Raw genomic sequence first — 22,915 nt, 5'->3', positions numbered from 1 at the left:
TTCATTTGTGAGGAATACAAGGTGTTTCCTGGGTTTATTTGCCAGTAAATAGTATGTTTAATTTTAACCTGTAGTTGTTGGCTCTCTTCAATCCAAAACATATGCCTGCTTAAGTTCAGAAATGTTTTCTTTTTGAACTATTTTCTTTTTTATTAACTCAGATTTATGTTTTGCCGAGAATGAGATTATCATCCCCTTTATGTATGCCTTAACATCCCAAATTATGTCAGGGGAGGGCTTTACTCTGTCCTCATTTGTAATGGTAAAGTTTTTTTGTTTTTGTTTATGTATTTAATACATTTCGGTTCTTGACGATGCGCTCTGTTCATTCTCCATATTCTGTCACTAAGTATATTTTATGTTGGTGTAATTAAGCACGATACAGGAGAATGATCCGATATCACTATGTCATGGATTTCTTTACCCAATAAATGTAGTGAATTTTGGGAAATATACATTAAATGTAGTCAATTCTTGAGTAGATTTTCTTACTTTGAGAAAAAAAAGGAGTAGTATTTTGTAGTTGAATAGTAATCTCCAGATGTCCTTTAGATTATTTGTAGAGATTATGTTTTTTTCAGCCTCTTTGGAGGTTCCTTGAGTATACCCTTTATTGTTGTCTAACTTGCTAAATTTCTGATTTAGGTTGCCTGCTAACCCCCCCCCCCCGCTAACCCCTCCACCTGGGGGATATACAATTAAACCAATATGTATTTTTCACCATGTAAGGTACTGGGATATAAGGGAAAAGGTTGTATTCTTGTTTGTCAGGATGCCTACACCAAGTGAACTTTTTAAGAAATAGACTGCCTTCTTCCTATGATGATAGTATTCTAATAATGGCCTTTGAACATTCCTTTTATTTTTTTTAGGGCATAAATGACATTCATTGCGTTTACTGTCAACTGTACATTGTGTTGTATTTGAATATCAGACTGAATCTATTCATTGAATACAGTAGGTGGCAGTATAGGCCTCTCCAACCCAGCTCCCCTTTTAAATTATTACATTTCTCCTTTTTGAAATGTATCTCTTGCAGGAAAACCACATCTGCTGATAATCTCTTTTAAATGTTCTAGAACCTTGTGCTTTTTCTTTCCATTGTGGAGTCCATGTACATTCCATGTAATAAATTGGATTTTGTTGGCCTTGTCTGTTCCGTCCATCATTGAAGAACCAGACAAAACATTTTAGCAGACTTGTCATAGGGCGGTGTACATCCCATGGAACACACAAAAACATAAAGCAAAGTACTACATTGTACTTTGAGGCCCTGTGCCTTTTTAGGTCTTTAATGCTCCAACTCCTCTCCTAATGTACCAACAGTCTGTGGATTATGTCATAAACACACTGGAGAAAGACTGCCTTTTAAATACTGTGGTCAGTTTGTAATACCTTGTGAATTTAATTAAACTATAGTGGCTAGTGGGTCTCTACTTGGGGAGAGGGGGTACACCGAAAGACCGAAGTGTCTGATGCCCTCCCAGTCATCCCGTCTTGATCCCTCGGATAGAGCCCATCTCCACTCTCACCGATAAACACCATTGGATCTTATCTATAATGACAAACAAGGAATAACAATGACTTGACATCCTCTCGTAATCTGGCCAGAACTCTTATTCATTTTACAGCAGGTTTGCAAGTCACAGAAATAAATAAAATGACATTGTAGTATAGATAAATCCCACCTTCCCTATTTCCCATGTGTTTCTACTTGTTTTAGAGTGCATGGTCTTACACCTGCAAAAACTAATTCAGATCATTCTGATTCTTCTGACATAAATTATAGGATTTTCACAAATTTAGGGCTTGATTCAATACGTATTGCGAGATTGAGATTGAAATTGAGATTGAAATTTAAAGGTAATTTCCGATTTAAATGACATGCAGCGTTTACGTGAATGCAGTCTCCGCAAACAAATCAAATCAAGCTTTATTTATACAGCACTTTTCAGACATGGAATGCAACACAATGTACTTCACAGGAAAAAACTAATAAAAAACAATGAAAATAAAATCTTAAATATTTACTACACAACAAACATAAGGGAATGACACAAACTGAACATCTAAAAATCACCCTAAGGAAAAGTAAAACTAAAAATATGTTTTTTTAAATATGTCTATAGTTTCGGCCCTCCACAGGTTCTCTGGCAGGGGGGGCATAGTAACTAAAGGCTGCCTCTCCACGTCTCTTGATCCTGTGCCAGAGGACCTGAGGGACCTACTGTGTATAGTACATAACTTAAAAGCATGTCTGACATGCATTGGGGTGCACAATCATGAATTGATTAAAAAAAACATTAGAAGAATCTTAAATTAAATTCTAAAACTCACAGGCAGCCAGTGCAGAGACCTTAAAACCGGTGTAATGTGTGCTCTCCGTCTGGTCTTGGTCAGTACCCGTGCTGCAGCATTCTGTATGTTTTACAGTTGACCAATGGCTTTCTTGGGTAGAACAGACAGGAGAGCATTACTGTAGTCAAGCCTGATTGTAATAAAAGCATGGATGAGTCTCTCTGTATCAGCCTGAGAGAGAAACGGACGCACCTTGGCAATGTTCCTCAGGCGGTAAAAAGCTGGTCACATTCCTAATGTGTGATTCGAAATTTAGTTAAGAATCTAAAATAACACGTAGGTTTTTTACCTTGTGTTTTGTCTTTATTGCCCATGAATTAAAATCTACAGCTAGATTTTCTCTCTGTGTTTTGAATGCAACAATAATTACCTCGGTCTTGACTTGATTTAGCTGGAGGAAGTTGTGAGCCATCCAAGTATTTAAATCACTAATACAGTCTAATCATTTATCTGTGGAGCTAAAATCCTCTGGTGATACAGAAATGTACAGTTGTGTATCGTCTGTGTAGCAATGAAAATCAATGTTGTGCTTTCTGATAACTTACCCCTGTATATAAACAGAACAGTACCGGACCCAAAATCAAACCTTGTGGAACGCCACATTCACCAATGGTGAGAAAAAAACTCTTGACCGGTTAAATAGGTCCTAAACCAATTTAGAATTGGACCGGAGGCCAACCCACCTCTCCAGTCTGTCCAGACATCATTGGAATTGGAATTTAAAAAAATACAGTTGGCACTTAAAAAATCATTTAGGTGTTTGAACACCAATTTCTCCAGAATTTTGCTCAAGAATGGAAAGTTGGAGATTGGACAAAAATGGCTAAATGCTGAAGATTCTAGATTAAATTTCCACCATAATAGTTTTTAGGGCAGGGGGGTAAAGTGCATGTGAACAGGGAGTGATTAACAATAGCTTGCAGCATGTCTGTGTCAACCAGGGAAAATAAATCCTTAGTGCCCTTGCGTGGTAGGCTAGAGCACATATCCTCAAATTTCTCATCAGGTCTTGCTTGACTGATACCCAGCCTAATGTTTGTTATCTTATCTCTGAAATATGCCGTAAACTCATCACATTTAGGTGTAGAGGAAAGTTCCCATCGGTTTGCAGGGGAAGGATTTATCATGCAATCAATGTTCGAGAAGAGCACTCTCAAATTATTCTGATTAATAGTGATCAAGTGAGAATATTGTGCCTGTCTGGCATTTCTAATTGCCTTATGTATGTCAAGTGGCTCTCTCAGGATATCATAATGAACCTGCAACTTTGGCTTTTTTCACTTCTGCGCTGCCTTTCTGCAGTTCTGTTTGGATGTGGCCTTTTTCAACTTAACTGGAGATAGGGCACATTGCCTTTAAATTGAGTTACATTTAGTTTCTAACTTCAAGCTGCTATTGAGTTGGTCTGCCGGTGATATTAAAGTTACAGTATTCCAACTTTGCAACTCTGATTCTGCGCAGGATGTAAGCCATGATACAAAGCGGTTTCGCTTTGGACTTCCCTCTTCAACACATCCTTGGACTGCCATTTAGTACTGATGCTACACTAAACACTTATTTCATTCATCAGGCAGTGCAACAGCACCGGTATCCTATCAGACCAGAGACCTACTTCTCTGGGTATATCAGGTAGTGCAACAGCACCGGTATCCTATCAGACCAGAGACCTACTTCTCTGGGTATATCAGGTAGTGCAACAGCACCGGTATCCTATCAGACCAGAGACCTACTTCTCTGGGTATATCAGGTAGTGCAACAGCACCGGTATCCTATCAGACCAGAGACCTACTTCTCTGGGTATATCAGGTAGTGCAACAGCACCGGTATCCTATCAGACCAGAAACCTACTTCTCTGGGTATATCAGGTAGTGCAACAGCACCGGTATCCTATCAGACCAGAGACCTACTTATCTGGGCATATCAGGCAGTGCAACAGCACCGGTATCCTATCAGACCAGAGACCTACTTATCTGGGCATATCAGGCAGTGCAACAGCACCGGTATCCTATCAGACCAGAGACCTACTTCTCTGGGCATATCAGGTAGTGCAACAGCACCGGTATCCTATCAGACCAGAGACCTACTTCTCTGGGCATATCAGGTAGTGCAACAGCACCGGTATCCTATCAGACCAGAGACCTACTTCTCTGGGTATATCAGGTAGTGCAACAGCACCGGTATCCTATCAGACCAGAGACCTACTTCTCTGGGTATATCAGGTAGTGCAACAGCACCGGTATCCTATCAGACCAGAGACCTACTTATCTGGGCATATCAGGTAGTGCAACAGCACCGGTATCCTATCAGACCAGAGACCTACTTCTCTGGGTATATCAGGTAGTGCAACAGCACCGGTATCCTATCAGACCAGAGACCTACTTCTCTGGGTATATCAGGTAGTGCAACAGCACCGGTATCCTATCAGACCAGAGACCTACTTCTCTGGGTATATCAGGTAGTGCAACAGCACCGGTATCCTATCAGACCAGAGACCTACTTATCTGGGCATATCAGGTAGTGCAACAGCACCGGTATCCTATCAGACTAGAGACCTACTTATCTGGGCATATCAGGTAGTGCAACAGCACCGGTATCCTATCAGACTAGAGACCTACTTATCTGGGTATATCAAGGACTTATAAATACCACAAGGACTGCCTGAGAAGATAGTACTATCACTCTTCTGCCCCTTTCACCCCATGTACCCCTTTTCTCCCACCCAGGACAGCATGTGCACCTGTCAGCTAAGGTCCATGGGAGCCTAGGGATCCAGGCCTACACTCCTGTCTCCAGTGATGTGGGACAGGGCTTTGTGAACCTGGTGGTCAAGCTACTCTTATTCATCAGCCCTCTCAAACAGATCATTTGAGTTTGTTCAGACATTTTACAATATAACAGCAAGGATCTGACACCATAAAGATGGATTTGGATGAATGTTTGGAATTTAATTTCAATCAGTTGAATTACTTGTGGGACTTTTTATAAGTTGGGGAAAGTTCATCATAACTTGTGCCTATCTTTTCCCAGGTGTACTACAAAAACATTCACCCTAACTATCCTGACAGAGGTAAGATGTCCCAGTCCCTGGACGCCATGAGCATTGGAGACAAAATAGACTTCAGAGGTCCTAATGGCCTGCTTGTATACACAATAAATGGTAAGTGTGTGTGTGTGTGTGTGTGTGTGTGTGTGTGTGTGTGTGTGTGTGTGTGTGTGTGTGTGTGTGTGTGTGTGTGTGTGTGTGTGTGTGTGTGTGTGTGTGTGTGTGTGTGTGTGTGTGTGTGTGTGTGTGTGTGTGTGTGTGTGTGTGTGTGTGTGTGTGTGTGTGTGATCTAGTCATTCTAGTAAGGTGTGTACCATGCTGTGCTTCATCATGGCATTATCATTGTTTGACCAATAGAGGGCAATGTAATACAATGCATCAACCCTTTCTCAAATTTGCCATTCAACCTAATAAGAAGTCTGAGGCTAAGGTCCGCAATTAAACATACTGTATGGGAATGATCGCTGGTGGAACAGGTAGGAACTGTATGTGTCAAGTATTTATTTAGAAATACGTGGGTAGCATAAATTCTTTGGAACAAGACATGTCTTCCTCCTAAGGAAAACACAATTTGTGTAACTTTTTCTCTCAGCATAATTCATGTGCTCTGAGTTGAAAAACTGCTAATTGGATGAAATGTCCGGGTGCTTTTTCAGGGATTACCTCCATGCTGCAGCTGATTCACAGTATTACAGCAGACCCTGCAGATGACACCAAGTGCTCCCTCATATTTGCTAACCAGGTCAGTCTCACCGGCGTACAGGGAAGAGTCACATCCCACACAGTATTAAACCGTCACCGTGGATTATCAATGAAGTGGACACAGAGCTTGTTATGAATACAACTTCAATGACAATCATCAAATCAAAGACCCCTTAGTCTGGGGTCTCTTGCCCCCAGACTGAGCATATTCTACTGCAGGAGGAACTAGAGAAGGTGCTGAAGAGTCACTCTGAACAACTCAATTTGTGGTTCACTCTAGACAAGCCTCCACAGGGTAAGACCATAGTATTCCATGATAAAAAAGATTAAGGTACAGCGTTGTCATGGGCTAATACCATTGTATCATTCGTGTTGGACTGCAAAAAAAAAACATTTTTACCATGCTGTGTTACCATATTATAACACCCTTTGTAGGGACTGACTGACTGACTGACTGACTGACTGACTGACTGCTAGACAATAACCAAAAAATCCCCAAAGGTGCACCTGCAGCAACCCTTTTGAATTGGTTTGTTACTGATGTCAACTGAATGAATGGAAACCCTTCCCCCTCCAATCATATCCCAACATCGCTATGATCTAAACATTCTATTTCGATTCTGTTTTGCCATGTGACCCGTCAGCTATACTGTAGCTTCCTCATATGGTACAGTATGCAAATGAGGCTCCAGCTAATTGTCTATCCTGGCACTCATCCGTTAGTTCCACATAAATGAAACACATCTTCGCTAACAGGATGTGATCATTTCATTGGCCTGCAGGGCTGATCCTTATCTGTTGATTAAAAACGGTTGAATTCAGCTTGTGTTTTCCTCTGATTACAGACTGGAAGTACAGCTCAGGGTTTGTGAACGCTGATATGATGAAAGAGCACCTTCCCCTGGTGTCCAACGATGTGCTCATTGTCATGTGTGGCCCACCCCCCATGACCCAGCATCCATGGCGCCCCAACCTCTCCACTCTGGGCTACAAGACAGAGAACACATTCACATACTGATAACTCCCAGGCCTCCAACTAGGCATAGATACATTAAAACGCACCAGGACATTTAAGACAATATGTTCTATTGAATTCTGTCTGTAGAACACAATGTAACACCCTACATTTCAAGACCAACAGGATATTCTCTAGCGTTTTGAATAACAAATGTCATATTTGCATGTTGAACATTCAAATAACTTTTTTGTGTGAGATACTGTGAAAGGTTAGTTTAGTTTTAGATGTTTGAACTGTTTTAGTAATAATTGTTCTAATTATGTACTGTATCTAAAGCATTTGGATGTTTTGTTGAATCTCATTACTCATTAAATCCTTCTCTAAACATAATCTGATGTCTTTGTGGTATTGGGGGAAAAGAGTAGTGTTATTCTCGGCACCACAGTGTGTATACATAACATAAGGCCTTAGCAAACCTGCATATTTAAACACAAATCCCTTCATTTACATTATGCTACTTACCACTGAGCATAATCCTCAACATAAATAATCCTCCTCTAAACAAGATAACTCAAGACATACAGAAATATACATTTCATTTATTTTTGAACTCCCCATCCTGTTATTTCCTACTTTGACTCAACTTTAAGAGAACAATCCGCCTTAATCAAATGAACTTAGAATTAGGTTTTGGGTGAAGCTATCACAATGTGTTCAGTCATTAAGTCCATCCTAGAAAATACAAAAATATTTTGTGGCAAATCATAGTTTCCATGTCAACATAAGCTGTACAGAGGTGTTAATGTCAATGAGTAGTGATAGCAGATACAGTGGGGAGAACAAGTATTTGATACACTGCCAATTATGCAGGTTTTCCTACTTACAAAGCATGTAGAGGTTTGTAATTTTTATCATAGGTACACTTCAACTGTGAGAGACGGAATCTAAAACAAAAATCCAGAAAATCACATTGTATGATTTTTAAGTAATTAATTTGCATTTTATTGCATGACATAAGTATTTGATACATCAGAAAAGCAGAACTTAATATTTGGTACAGAAACCTTTGTTTGCAATTACAGAGATCATACGTTTCCTGTAGTTCTTGACCAGGTTTGCACACACTGCAGCAGGGATTTTGGCCCACTCCTCCATACAGAACTTCTCCAGATCCTTCAGGTTTCGGGGCTGTCGCTGGGCAATACGGACTTTCAGCTCCCTCCAAAGATTTTCTATTGGGTTCAGGTCTGGAGACTGGCTAGGCCACTCCAGGACCTTGAGATGCTTCTTACGGAGCCACTACTTAGTTGCCCTGGCTGTGTGTTTTGGGTCGTTGTCATGCTGGAAGACCCAGCCACGACCCATCTTCAATGCTCTTACTGAGGGAAGGAGGTTGTTGGCCAAGATCTCGCAATACATGGCCCCATCCATCCTCCCCTCAATACGGTGCAGTCGTCCTGTCCCCATTGCAGAAAGGCATCCCCAAAGAATGATGTTTCCACCTCCATGCTTCACGGTTGGGATGGTGTTCTTGGGGTTGTACTCATCCTTCTTCTTCCTCCAAACACGGCGAGTGGAGTTTAGACCAAAAAGCTCTATTTTTGTCTCATCAGACCACATGACCTTCTCCCATTCCTCCTCTGGATCATCCAGATGGTCATTGGCAAACTTCAGACGGGCCTGGACATGCGCTGGCTTGAGCAGGGGGACCTTGCGTGCGCTGCAGGATTTTAATCCATGATGGCGTGGTGTGTTACTAATGGTTTTCTTTGAGACTGTGGTCCCAGCTCTCTTCAGGTCATTGACCAGGTCCTGCCGTGTAGTTCTGGGCTGATCCCTCACATTCCTCATGATCATTGATGCCCCACGAGGTGAGATCTTGCATGGAGCCCCAGACCAAGGGTGATTGACCGTCATCTTGAACTTCTTCCATTTTCTAATAATTGCGCCAACAGTTGTTGCCTTCTTACCAAGCTGCTTGCCTATTGTCCTGTAGCCCATCCCAGCCTTGTGCAGGTCTACAATTTTATCCCTGATGTCCTTACACAGCTCTCTGGTCTTGGCCATGGAGAGGTTGGAGTATGTTTGATTGAGTGTGTGGACAGGTGTCTTTTATACAGGTAACGAGTTCAAACAGGTGCAGTTAATACAGGTAATGAGTGGAGAGCAGGAGGGCTTCTTAAAGAAAAACTAACAGGTCTGTGAGAGCCGGAATTCTTACTGGTTGGTAGGTGATCAAATACTTATGTCATGCAATAAAATGCTAATTAATTACTTAAAAATCATACAATGTGATTTTCTGGATTTTTGTTTTAGATTCCGTCTCTCACAGTTGAAGTGTACCTATGATAAAAATTACAGACCTCTACATGCTTTGTAAGTAGGAAAACCTGCAAAATCGGCAGTGTATCAAATACTTGTTCTCCCCACTGTAGGTAGTTTGTGTGAATTTCCACATAAGTGCAATGCCAGTGAAGTGTTAAGTCCATTAAGGCCTAGATTCAATCAGATCATGCGTTAACTGGCAATAACCGACACCTGCATAGCTGATGTTTTGGCTGTGTCGGAGGTGTAACTGCATTGGAGCTGTCAAATCGTTGAGCAGCTGCTCTTGATCTTTGTCACAAAGCCACACCAGTCCCACTTCCGTTAGAAGTTCAGAAGGAGAAAGTGTAGGCTATATAGAAATAATGACGCTCAAATTGAAAATCATCCAACTAAATAATGAGGGTTTCTATCATCTTAATGGAGGTGTAGATTCCATCTCACATTCCAGTGTTCCAACTTGTAAACAAGGCTGCCTGGTATTTCTCTTAATGTGACACTGTGCAGCCAATGGCAATGTCCGCTTTAGGTATAATGTCAGGAGCCGCTTTTGGATTTGACAGCTCTAACGCAGTTTCATCTCCGACACTGCCAAAAGAACCGCTATGCGGTTGTCGGCTAAAGCGGATCTGATTGAATAGAGCTCTAACAGAAATACTAACCACAGGGGTGTGAGCAGCTGTCAGCAGGCATGGGTCAGTAGTCCACAAATGAGACATGGACACAGGCCATTTTCAGCACACAGGGTCCCCAAGTCCCAGGCAAGCATAAACCCACCAACCACAACAGTCCATCCTCCCATGTGAAACACTACAGTAAACAGAGTCATCTGAAAGGTCCCATATGGCTGCTCTGTCATCGATCACACTGGTCAGGTAAACTTGATGAGCAAAGTTAAAGGGTCAGAATCTCTCTTGGTGACAATAGCCTGTAGCATTCCAGTGGGCGTGTGTAAGTACCTGGACCCTTTAAAGAAATTCTCAATGAGTGCACGGTTGATCTTAGTCTTCCCTATAGCAGCATGAAAGTTGTTGCTCAGCACCCCGTAGATGTTGCCCGGGTCGCCTTTGCGGCCAAAGAGGAGAAAGAGGGCGTAGCAGTCATTACCGATGGAGGCACAGAAATCCACCATCCTCTCTGCCTTGTTCTTATGAGCAGACTCCATCTTGGCCATCTGCATGGATTCAGTGTACACCTCCGGGGGGATGTCCTCGGCTGGCCCTCCCTCCCTCTCGGGCAGGTGCAGGATCTGCACGGCGATCTGGATGCGAGGGTTCTTGGTGGGCCTCTCCAGCACAGCCCACACCCAGTCAGCACCCAGGAGGATGCGCTGCTGCTTGGTCATGGTGGTGCAGTTGAAGGAGTCGGTCATGTGGAGGTGGCTGCTCTGGGTGATGTAGGTCATTAGAAAGATGTCATTGAGGGCTGCCGGGCTAGGCTGGAACTTGTCCTCTGGGTCCAGGAACAGGAGGTACTCTTGGGTCCTAGCTGCAGCTATCCCCACACAGTCGTTGAATAGAGGGACAAAATCGTTGGGGTTTTGGGGGGTTCTCCACAGAGTGGAGAATATACTGGGTATGTCTGGGTCTGGTAGCTTGCTCTCTCTCCTTCCCCACAGGGTTGGGAAGTTAAAGTTCATGTTTGGAATGGTCATGGTTGGAGCTGGTGGCTTCTTCTGTAGCCTCTCCCACCAGGTTGAGATTATCTTGGGAATGTCCGGGGCTGGTTGTTTGCTCTCTATCTTCCCCATATCTACAGGACTAGGTTAGAGGGTGGTTTCCCTTATAACCTGAACATGTGATAACAACAGTATAGTTTATTGTTGTAGAAATGATAATTGACATAAAAGTTACAAAAGTATACTTGTGTAATAACAGGGGTTGAAGGTACATAAGTGTTGATGGTACCCAACCCTAATGGAACCCAAACCTTAGAAAATACAAACATATTTGGATTGTACTGTGTTTGCTCCAGATTGGTAAAAAAAAGTCATATTAAATTAAATGAAAACTCACCAGTATGGGTCTGCCTTTGATGTTTGGAACAGCTCCAGCCCCTCTCTCCTCTCTGGAACCCTAGTGAGATATTAGGATGTGCTGGATTGAAGCAGATGAACAACCAGCAGAAGGATCCACATACAGGTTATGCCAGGCTTTGGACAGTACACTGGGTTACCTAACTCTTAGAGAGCAGGCTTCCCTTAGTGTTTGCTCTCTCACAGAAGGGATCCTCTGGTCTGGTGACTTGTTAAAGGGACATACCACAAAGACTACATCTGCCTATATGCCAATTATGTGTGGAAACATGGAAAAACCTGTTTCTTATTGTTCCAATACAAATTAGCTGTATTAAGTGTTGGGTGTGTTTGTTTACAGTATGACCTAGTGCCTTATTTTAATCAGAGATGTGTCCAGGTAACTTTGAAAACATATACTGAACAAAAATATGAACGTAACATGTAAAGTGTTGGTCCCATGTTCCATGAGCAGAAATAAAAGATCCCAGAAATGTCCCATAGCCACAAAAAGCTTATTTCTCTCAAATGTTGTGCACAAATTTGTTTACATCCCTGTTAGTGAGCATTTCTCCTTTGCCATGATAATTCATCCACCTGACAGGTGTGACATATCAAGAAGCTGATTAAACAGATTGATCATTACACAGGTGCACATTGTGCTGGGGACAATATATGGCCACTTTTGTCACACAACACAATGTCACAGATGTCTCAAGTTTTGAGGGAGCATGCAATTGGCATGCTGCCTGCAGGAATGTCCCACAGAGCTGTTGCCACATAATTTGATTGTTCATTTCTCTACCATAAGCCGCCTCCAATGTTGTTTTAGAGAATTTGGCAGTACATCCAACCGACCTTACAACCGCAGGTCACGTGTGCTGATGTTATATGAGCTGTATCTCAGTAAAATCTTGGAAATTGTTGCATGTTGTGTTTATATCTTTGTTCAGTATACGTAACAAACAACTTGTAAAATATGATATGTACATATATCGTACAAAATAATACAGTTTGGGCAATATTACAGGGAAATAGATTACGTAGGGAAAAGAGCACTTTAATACATGTTTAAGTGGCTTGCGGTAGGCCTATACTTTTCAACAAAAAGACGAAGTACATACTATTCACTATTAAGTTTGGAAGAGCTACACTCCAATGACACACGTTTAGACAGAATGGCTTCAATGTTCATTGTGTTTCTGTCACTAATACAGAAGTAGTGTTCATTATAGTCCTGTATTATGATGAGATAAGGGATATGGCCAGTTGAGGTTGCTGGTAAAGCTCCCTACGTTGAGTTTGGGTTGGTATGAGGCCGCGCTTTCCCTTGGTTGATTGGCTGTGTTGGTTAGTGTGGCCAGCATGGCATCCTCTCAGACTAGTGCTGTTTGAGGGCGTCTCATCTCCTTCAGAACCTCATCTCGGCTAAGCAAATACTGAAAGCAAGAAGGGCCAGGGCCTGGGGTTAGCAAGGAGTGTTATGCTGCAATGTTTGTCAGTTAAAGGCTTAAGGCTAATGTCCCAACAAAGTAAATTCAAAATCTATTTGTTGAAGCCTGTTTGTTCAGTTGCAACGCCTGCTGTCAGCAAATATAATAACAGCATAGTACCACAGCATTGAGGAGAAAAGTAAAACACAACAGCTTAAAAGGAAATCTTTGTTATCTGGTTATTTAATTAAACAGATATAGAAAGCTTGTTGAACGAGACTGACTGAAGAGCTACTTACCGTGAGTTGGTTAATTCCCTCAGACAGAGCTTCTATCTGCAGCACGGGCCCCTCTGTCACCGCCATCTGCAAAGTCAGGCCTTTCATCAAACACAACACCTAGGGGCTCCATTCAAACTATATCGTTGAAGTTAATATCCGATTGAGCTGACATATGCAGCATTTCTTGTGAATGCAGTAACGCTAAATTTACGCGATATGGATTGAATAGAGCCCCTAGTCCTAGAGCTACTTGTACTACTGACAGGCCAGGTCATCAATGACATAACACACAGTGCTTTGTTTAGTCCCATGCATGATGGGTGGCAGGGTAGAGGGATATAGCTGCTGAGCAAGCACCACTGTTCAAGTCATAGGTCACATTCCATGCTAACTACATTGCAGTCGTTGCATTGCATAAACCAATGATTACGTGCCAACTGTGCAGTCGGGTATCAGACTGATGTGATTAGCTGATATGTCATTTAGATACATATCCAGGTGTTGTGAGATCTGGCAGGTGTCTGCAGTGTAGTCAGCCTAGAACGTGGCCATTATGGATTTATGATAAGGATGTACCTGAAGATGGTTGAGTCCCCCCCCCCCCACCCAAGGTGCTCCAATATGCACTACCCCATCTTGCATATAATGGGTCAATCATGATGATCAGAAGAATTGATGAGCCAGTTAGTGAATGATAATGGTTAATTAATGATGCATGCTGATGTCTCTGCACTGCACAATGTATTTCATTACAAGTGTCTCTTTGATTCAAGTTTACTTAAAATGAGCATAATTTCATCATAAAACGGAGACAAGACTACTGTCTCCTTCTCTAATGAGAGAAGCATACTTTGTATAAAGATTGAATATAATTGATCAGGAAGAATAAAACACTTATCACACTTACGATCTTTATTGATGGATTTGGATAATGCTATTTACAATTAATGACAACGAGGGATTCTTTGATTGAAGCGTTATCTTTAACTATAAAAATATTATAACAGTCATATATGAAAATAACAGTGCGTAATCACAATCTGGAATCCATCAAAATGTGTACTTCTTTCAATTTATTTAACAACATAAATATATGAAATGCATTCCTCCATATGCAAATATTGCACAAGTTCATTCCATAACTGTCTGACAAACAGCAACATTACTTTCTACTGGTTAGGAATATATTTAAAAACAATGGATGAATACCATTATGTGAATCTCAAATACAGGTGTTAAAATGATAATTAAAATGATGCACAATATTGTTTACAATAGTAGCATTATCCTACTGCATTAAAGGGGTGAGGTGATAGATCACAGCTGAACACTAGGCTTGTGAATCCACCGAGAACATAGGAGCGGTGAGCTCTCCCACTCACCATCCACTCTTAAGTGTCCAGAGTGCAGCTCATGCCTGCGGCTGGGGTTGATTGTTAGATGATGGCACGTGAGGGGTGTGGAGGTGGGTGTGCTGGGGTGGGTTGGATAGGCATGGCAGGAAGAGATGGGGTTATTGGCTGCAAGCTGAGTAGTGATGGGTAGGTAGGTACAGTAGTTTGACATCATCAGCTGTTTGGCCCCACCTGCTCCCGTCTGTCTGGGTCTCTGTCTAGGATGGGGCTGAGGCCCCTGAAGCCGGAGTAGGGCCGGTGGGCCCCGTTCAGCACCGCCTGGACCTGGGCCGCCTCCAGGGGGCAAATGTAGTCTGTTGACTCGTCACACCTCTTCTTCCTTAGGTGGCCGAAGTTTGAGAAGCCCAACTTCTTTGGCTGAACAGAAGATAGCACAGAGAGAACATGGTTTATGAACATACTGAGGTAAAGCTGTGTGTCACTTCTATTCTAGCCCTTTAACCATCATCAGTGAACAGATTTCTAAACACCGTACAAAATGGGCAGTGTTGCTATAAAAGGTTCCTTTAAGCCTAATTGTGCTGACTGAGTACATTATGCTATCGCAAAAATTTTCCTCAGCACATTTTCTGCTAGCCTTAACAAAGCGGTGAGTCTTAGACATGAGCTGGTGCTACAAAAGCCTGCTGCACGCAAAGCTGCTAGGTGGTCTTAGAGCTTTGCCAGGTCTGAGGTATCACACTGAGGATTAAGGTGTTGTCTGTCTCTCTAAAGAGATGAGGAAGGGGAGGAGGTTAGGGGGAAAGAGAGCGAGAAAGAGGTGAGAGAGAGAAAGAGAGACAGAAAGAGGAGAGAGTGGGGGGCAGAGAGAGGGAGCAGTGGGAGAGAGAGTGGGAGAGAGAGAGGAAGAACAAAAAAAAGAGGGCTCCTAACAGGGGTGGTGGTTCAGCCCTGGGCGTCCTACAGTACAGTACTGTCATCTCTTACCCTGACTTTGGCTGTAGTGCTGAGCGGAGCGTAGCCCAAAGACTCCATGAACTCCCTCTTCTCCTGCTGAGCCTGGGAGCCCACCAGCATGTTGAAGTTGGTGGCCAGGTGACGTCGCAGCAGGGTCTTCTGAGGGGGGATGTTCAGCAGCATGGCCAGGGTATCTGAGTTAAAACGAGGCTCCAGAATCTAGGGGTCATTAGAGAAGATTCAGAGGAAGATGCATGCTACATACAGACAATTACACAGAACACTGAGATGGAATGAATTGGTAAAATAGACTAATTCAAAATAATTGTGGCTTTAGGGAGTCTTGAACTGTATGTCTGACTGTATCCAAATGTACCTGAGCTGATATACAGTAGAAAGGTATAAGAAGGGGCTGATTCAGTCATGTGGCGTGTGTATTTACGATGAGGCCCCGGTGCACCCCACTGCCCCTCAGGTTACTTACGATGAGGCCACCGTGCACCCCGCTGCCCCTCAGGTTACTTACGATGAGGCCCCGGTGCACCCCGCTGCCCCTCAGGTTACTTACGATGAGGCCACCGTGCACCCCGCTGCCCCTCAGGTTACTTACGATGAGGCGACCGTGCACCCCGCTGCCCCTCAGGTTACTTACGATGAGGCCACCGTGCACCCCGCTGCCCCTCAGGTTACTTACGATGAGGCCACCGTGCACCCCGCTGCCCCTCAGGTTACTTACGATGAGGCCACCGTGCACCCCGCTGCCCCTCAGGTTACTTACGATGAGGCCACCGTGCATCCCGCTGCCCCTCAGGTTACTTACGATGAGGCCACCGTGCACCCCGCTGCCCCTCAGGTTACTTACGATGAGGCCACCGTGCATCCCGCTGCCCCTCAGGTTACTTACGATGAGGCCACCGTGCACCCCGCTGCCCCTCAGGTTACTTACGATGAGGCGACCGTGCACCCCACTGCCCCTCAGGTCACATACGATGAGGCCACCGTGCACCCCGCTGCCCCTCAGGTTACTTACGATGAGGCCACCGTGCACCCCGCTGCCCCTCAGGTTACTTACGATGAGGCCACCGTGCACCCCGCTGCCCCTCAGGTTACATACGATGAGGCCACCGTGCACCCCGCTGCCCCTCAGGTTACTTACGATGAGGCCACCGTGCACCCCGCTGCCCCTCAGGTTACTTACGATGAGGCCACCGTGCACCCCGCTGCCCCTCAGGTTACTTACGATGAGGCCCCCGTGCACCCCGCTGCCCCTCAGGTCACATACGATGAGGCCACCGTGCACCCCGCTGCCCCTCAGGTTACTTACGATGAGGCCACCGTGCATCCCGCTGCCCCTCAGGTTACTTACGATGAGGCCACCGTGCACCCCGCTGCCCCTCAGGTAACTTACGATGAGGCGACCGTGCACCCCGCTGCCCCTCAGGTTATTTACGATGAGGCCCCGGTGCACCCCACTGCCCCTCAGGTTACTTACGATGAGGCCACCGTGCACCCCGCTGCCCCTCAGGTTACTTACGATGAGGCCACCGTGCACCCCGCTGCCCCTCAGGTTACTTACGATGAGGCCACCGTGCACCCCACTGCCCCTCAGGTTACTTACGATGAGGCCACCGTGCACCCCACTGCCCCTCAGGTTACTTACGATGAGGCCACCGTGAACCCCGCTGCCCCTCAGGTTGGGTGCGTATTCCGCCAGGTCCACTGAGCGAAGCCACTCCATCACCCTGTGGTTAGACCACTGAACCACCTCTGAGGGAGAAGTCTTGTTCTAGCAGGAAATATGAAACATGTATGAGAAAACACAACTACAGATGTAGGATCTTCATTTGACCTATATTGTCACAGCAAAACACAGCTACAGTTGAAGTCGGAAGTTTACATACACTTAGGTTGGAATCATTCAAACTCGTTTTTCAACCACTCCACAAATTTCTTGTTAACAAACTATAGTTTTGGCAAGTCGGTTAGGACATCTACTTTGTGCATGACACAAGTAATTTTTCCAACAATTGTTTACAGACAGATTATTTCACTTATAATTCACTGTATCACAATTCCAGTGAGTCAGACGTTTACATACACTAAGTTGACTGTGCCTTTAAACAGCTTGGAAAATTCCAGAAAATGATGTCATGGCTTTGGAAGCTTCTGATAGGCCAATTGACATCATTTGAGGCAATTGGAGGAGCACCTGTGGATGTATTTCAAGGCCTACTTTCAAACGCAGTGCCTCTTAGCTTGACATCATGGGAAAATGAAAAGAAATCAGCCAAGAACTGAAAAATTGTAGACCTCCACAAGTCTGGTTCATCCAGCAATTTCCAAACGCCTGAAGGTACCACGTTCATCTGTATAGTACGCAAGTATAAACACTATGGGACCACGCAGCCGTCATACCGCTCAGGAAGGAGACACGTTCTGTCTCCTAGAGATGAACGTACTTTGGTGCGAGAAGTGAAAATCAATCCCAGAACAACAGCAAAGGACCTTGTGAAGATGCTGGAGGAAATAGGTACAAAAGTATCTATATCCACAATAAAACGAGTCATATATCGACATAACCTGAAAGGCCACTCAGCAAGGAAGAAGCCACTGCTCCAAAACAGGCATAAAAAAGCCAGACTACGGTTTGCAACTACACATGGGGACAAAGATCATACTTTTTGAGAAATGTCCTCTGGTCTAATGAAACAAAAATAGAACTGTTTGGCAATAATGACCATCGTTATGTTTGAAAGAAAAAGGGGGATGCTTGCAAGCCGAAGAACACCATCCCAACCGTGAAGCACGTGGGTGGCAGCATCATGTTGTGGGGGTGCTTTGCTGCAGGAGGGACTGGTGCACTTCACAAAATAGATGGCATCAACTTCACAAAATAGATGGCATCATGAGGGAGGAAAATTATAGGAATATATTGAAGCAACATCTCAAGACATCAGTCAGGAAGTTAAAGCTTGGTCGCAAATGGGTCTTCCAAATGACCAATGACCCCAAGCATACTTCCAAAGTTGTGGAAAAATGGCTTAAGGACAACAAAGTCAAGGTATTGGAGTGGCCATCACAAAGACCTGACCTCAATCCTATAGAAAATTTGTGGGCAGAACTGAAAAAGTGTGTGCGAGCAAGGAGGCTGACAAACCTGACTCAGTTACACCAGCTCTGTCAAGAGGAATGGGCCAAAATTCACCCAACTTATTGTGGGAAGCTGGTGGAAGGCTATCTGAAACGTTTGACCCAAGTTAAACAATTTAAAGGCAATGCTACCAAATACTAATTGAGTGTATGTAAACTTCTGACGCACTGGGAATGTGATGAAAGAAATAAAAGCTGAAATAAATCCTTCTCTCTACTATTATTCTAACATTTCACATTCTTGAAATAAAGTGGTAACTGACCTAAGACAGGGCATTTTTACTAGGATTAAATGTCAGGAATAGTGAAAAACTGAGTTTAAATGTATTTGGCTAAGGTGTATGTAAACTTCCGACTTCAACTGTATATATTGTGTAAACAGAAAACCTCCTATAGAACGTGCACACACACGTCTCACCTCATCTCCAGGTCTTCTCTTTAGGCAGTTGGGGTTGAACTTGTTGACGTGGAGGACGTGGATAGCACACTTCACACTGAGATGATGGAGCTGACTGGTCACTTTCAGGAACAAGAGGTCATTCTGAGGGACACATCAAATAGAAGTCTTTCACGTTTGCTTAATTTGTATTTATTTATTTAAACTGTATTTAAAAAGGAGGTCCCTTGAGACAGTGAGACAACAACTAGGAAGACTACAATGAGAACCAATGAATGTACTTACCATTGTCAAGTACTGAATCATTCTGCCGTCCACTCTGCCCTCGTGAAACTGACCCTTGTATTGAGGTAAACCAATGTCATCAAGCCAACCTTTGAGGACAAACAACATGACAACCAATTTTGCCGGATTGATTATACAGAATACAGCACCAAGTTTGCTGAATGTTGAGTGAATATGTTGATGACCTCTACCGTGTCCTGATACATACGTGTGACCCATATGTGGTCCAGTTCAGAGGATTTCTCAGTCATTTTGGTGCTGAAGGACTTGAGGGCCAACTGCAACTTTTTCCTGTGCAGTGGATTCTTAATCCCCATTTCCTGATACCAAGATTAAGATTAATCCAGGTTATGAACACAATCCCTTTCTAAAAGATGAGTGCTGGAAATGACAGTTTTGGAAATGACTAGATTTGGAATCACTTTGCACAATATTTTACAATTGTGATTAAGATCCAAACAAAATTGTCCTGCGTACATTGGTATGACATTTGGTACGGGAACCTGTAAAATACAAAACAATGAGTGAAGCTACATGTGAAATATAGCTCCAAACTTGCTAAAACCAACAAAGACAAAAGTCCAGCAACATGACGACGTGAAAGGAGGAACGAAATGGCTTCTTGAGAACTAGACAGATAGAACTAGATAGTGATGAGAATGATGCATCTAAACAACTACGTTCCCTGAAGGATCTCATTTGCGTCTAAACAACGATGTTCCTTGAAGGATCTCCTTTGCATCCAAACAACGATGTTCCTGAAGGATCTAATTTGCGTCCAAACAATGACGTTCCTTGAAGGATCTCCTTTGCATCCAAACAACGATGTTCCCTGAAGGATCTCCTTTGCGTCCAAACAACGACATTCCCTGGAGGATCTCCTTTGCGTCCAAACAACGACGTTCCCTAAAGGATCTCCTTTGCATCCAAACAACTACGTTCCCTGGAGGATCTCCTTTGCATCCAAACAACGATGTTCCCTGGAGGATCTCCTTTGCGTCCAAACAACGATGTTCCCTGGAGGATCTCCTTTGCGTCCAAACAACGACGTTCCCTGGAGGATCTCCTTTGCGTCCAAACAACGATGTTCCCTGGAGGATCTCCTTTGCGTCCAAACAACGATGTTCCCTGGAGGATCTCCTTTGCGTCCAAACAACGATGTTCCCTGGAGGATCTCCTTTGCGTCCAAACAACGATGTTCCCTGGAGGATCACCTTTGCGTCCAAACAACGATGTTCCCTGAAGGATCTCCTTTGCGTCCAAACAACGACATTCCCTGGAGGATCTCCTTTGCGTCCAAACAACGACGTTCCCTAAAGGATCTCCTTTGCATCCAAACAACTACGTTCCCTGGAGGATCTCCTTTGCATCCAAACAACTATGTTGCCTGAAGGATCTAATCTGCGTCCAAACAACGATGTTCCCTGAAGGATCTCCTTTGCATCCAAACAACGATGTTCCCTGAAGGATCTCCTTTGCGTCCAAACAACGACGTTCCCTAAAGGATCTCCTTTGCATCTAAACAACGACGTTCCCTGAAGGATCTCATTTGCGTCTAAACAACGATGTTCCTTGAAGGATCTCCTTTGCATCCAAACAACGATGTTCCTGAAGGATCTAATTTGCGTCCAAACAATGACGTTCCTTGAAGGATCTCCTTTGCATCCAAACAACGATGTTCCCTGAAGGATCTCCTTTGCGTCCAAACAACGACATTCCCTGGAGGATCTCCTTTGCGTCCAAACAACGACGTTCCCTAAAGGATCTCCTTTGCATCCAAACAACTACGTTCCCTGGAGGATCTCCTTTGCATCCAAACAACGATGTTCCCTGGAGGATCTCCTTTGCGTCCAAACAACGATGTTCCCTGAAGGATCTCCTTTGCGTCCAAACAACGACATTCCCTGGAGGATCACCTTTGCATCCAAACAACGATGTTCCCTGAAGGATCTCCTTTGCGTCCAAACAACGACATTCCCTGGAGGATCTCCTTTGCGTCCAAACAACGACGTTCCCTAAAGGATCTCCTTTGCATCCAAACAACTACGTTCCCTGGAGGATCTCCTTTGCATCCAAACAACGATGTTCCCTGGAGGATCTCCTTTGCGTCCAAACAACGATGTTCCCTGGAGGATCTCCTTTGCGTCCAAACAACGACATTCCCTGGAGGATCACCTTTGCATCCAAACAACGATGTTCCCTGAAGGATCTCCTTTGCGTCCAAACAACGACATTCCCTGGAGGATCTCCTTTGCGTCCAAACAACGACGTTCCCTAAAGGATCTCCTTTGCATCCAAACAACTACGTTCCCTGGAGGATCTCCTTTGCATCCAAACAACTATGTTGCCTGAAGGATCTAATCTGCGTCCAAACAACGATGTTCCCTGAAGGATCTCCTTTGCATCCAAACAACGATGTTCCCTGAAGGATCTCCTTTGCGTCCAAACAACGACGTTCCCTAAAGGATCTCCTTTGCATCTAAACAACGACGTTCCCTGAAGGATCTCATTTGCGTCTAAACAACGATGTTCCTTGAAGGATCTCCTTTGCATCCAAACAACGATGTTCCTGAAGGATCTAATTTGCGTCCAAACAATGACGTTCCTTGAAGGATCTCCTTTGCATCCAAACAACGATGTTCCCTGAAGGATCTCCTTTGCGTCCAAACAACGACATTCCCTGGAGGATCTCCTTTGCGTCCAAACAACGACGTTCCCTAAAGGATCTCCTTTGCATCCAAACAACTACGTTCCCTGGAGGATCTCCTTTGCATCCAAACAACGATGTTCCCTGGAGGATCTCCTTTGCGTCCAAACAACGATGTTCCCTGAAGGATCTCCTTTGCGTCCAAACAACGACATTCCCTGGAGGATCACCTTTGCATCCAAACAACGATGTTCCCTGAAGGATCTCCTTTGCGTCCAAACAACGACATTCCCTGGAGGATCTCCTTTGCGTCCAAACAACGACGTTCCCTAAAGGATCTCCTTTGCATCCAAACAACTACGTTCCCTGGAGGATCTCCTTTGCATCCAAACAACTATGTTGCCTGAAGGATCTAATCTGCGTCCAAACAACGATGTTCCCTGAAGGATCTCCTTTGCATCCAAACAACGATGTTCCCTGAAGGATCTCCTTTGCGTCCAAACAACGACGTTCCCTAAAGGATCTCCTTTGCATCTAAACAACGACGTTCCATGAAGGATCTCCTTTGCATCTAAACAACGACGTTCCCTGGAGGATCTCCTTTGCATCTAAACAACGACGTTCCATGAAGGATCTCCTTTGCATCTAAACAACGACGTTCCATGAAGGATCTCCTTTGCATCTAAACAACGACGTTCCCTGAATGATCTCCTTTGCATCTAAACAACGACGTTCCCTGAAGGATCTCCTTTGCGTCCAAACAATGATGTTCCCTGAAGGATCTCCTTTGCTTATTTGACAAAGAACTTTCCAATTATGTTCTGTAAACCGGGTACTTTTTTTGACTATACCTTCTCTAAGTCCTGTGGTGAGGCGGAGAGGAGGGTCTGCCCACTGTTGGCCCAATGTCGGGCCAGAATCACATACTGGTCCAGCCCACTCTCCTCTAGCCAGCAACAGACCTGCTCCGGAGTCCACTTGGAGAAGGGTGTCTTCAAATCCCTGCAGGA

At 44.1% G+C, this 22,915-nt stretch overlaps 2 protein-coding genes across 22 annotated transcripts in view; both read right to left on the bottom strand.

Annotated features, from left to right (window-relative positions):
- Positions 1-9,386: 9,386 nt before the first annotated feature.
- On the bottom strand, positions 9,387-11,136 carry rep15 (RAB15 effector protein). Its single transcript, XM_071416257.1, has one exon. The coding sequence runs from the start codon at positions 11,134-11,136 to the stop codon at positions 10,258-10,260; it is 879 nt and encodes a 292-aa protein (XP_071272358.1). The 3' UTR covers positions 9,387-10,257.
- Positions 11,039-22,915, bottom strand: part of ppfibp2b (PPFIA binding protein 2b) — a 94,778-nt gene continuing 82,901 nt past the window's right edge. For 17 of the 21 annotated variants that reach the window (XM_071416232.1, XM_071416231.1, XM_071416242.1 and 14 more), the window contains 10 exons: positions 22,757-22,907; positions 19,467-19,578; positions 19,259-19,347; positions 18,995-19,117; positions 17,087-17,212; positions 15,457-15,645; positions 14,701-14,886; positions 13,133-13,198; positions 11,402-11,461; positions 11,039-11,175 (listed from right to left, as the gene is read on the bottom strand). In XM_071416232.1, coding sequence (XP_071272333.1) covers positions 11,152-11,175; positions 11,402-11,461; positions 13,133-13,198; positions 14,701-14,886; positions 15,457-15,645; positions 17,087-17,212; positions 18,995-19,117; positions 19,259-19,347; positions 19,467-19,578; positions 22,757-22,907 — 1,126 coding nt within the window. In that variant the 3' untranslated portion in view covers positions 11,039-11,151. Of the gene's footprint in view, positions 11,176-11,401; positions 11,462-12,700; positions 12,840-13,132; positions 13,199-14,011; positions 14,887-15,456; positions 15,646-17,086; positions 17,213-18,994; positions 19,118-19,258; positions 19,348-19,466; positions 19,579-22,756; positions 22,908-22,915 lie in introns of those variants that run through there. The other 4 variants (XM_071416253.1, XM_071416234.1, XM_071416252.1 and 1 more) reach the window with 2 other exon arrangements.

Source organism: Salvelinus alpinus, chromosome 9, assembly GCF_045679555.1.
Source record: "Salvelinus alpinus chromosome 9, SLU_Salpinus.1, whole genome shotgun sequence".
Taxonomy (NCBI): Eukaryota; Metazoa; Chordata; class Actinopteri; order Salmoniformes; family Salmonidae; genus Salvelinus; species Salvelinus alpinus.
The sequence above is the reverse complement of the archived record's forward strand: the minus strand, read 5'-3'. Positions and strand labels throughout refer to the sequence as shown.

Bases quoted from the DNA above. Each gene is read 5' to 3' on its own strand.
- rep15 (XM_071416257.1), bottom strand. From the start codon at position 11,136: ATGGGGAAGATAGAGAGCAAACAACCAGCCCCGGACATTCCCAAGATA.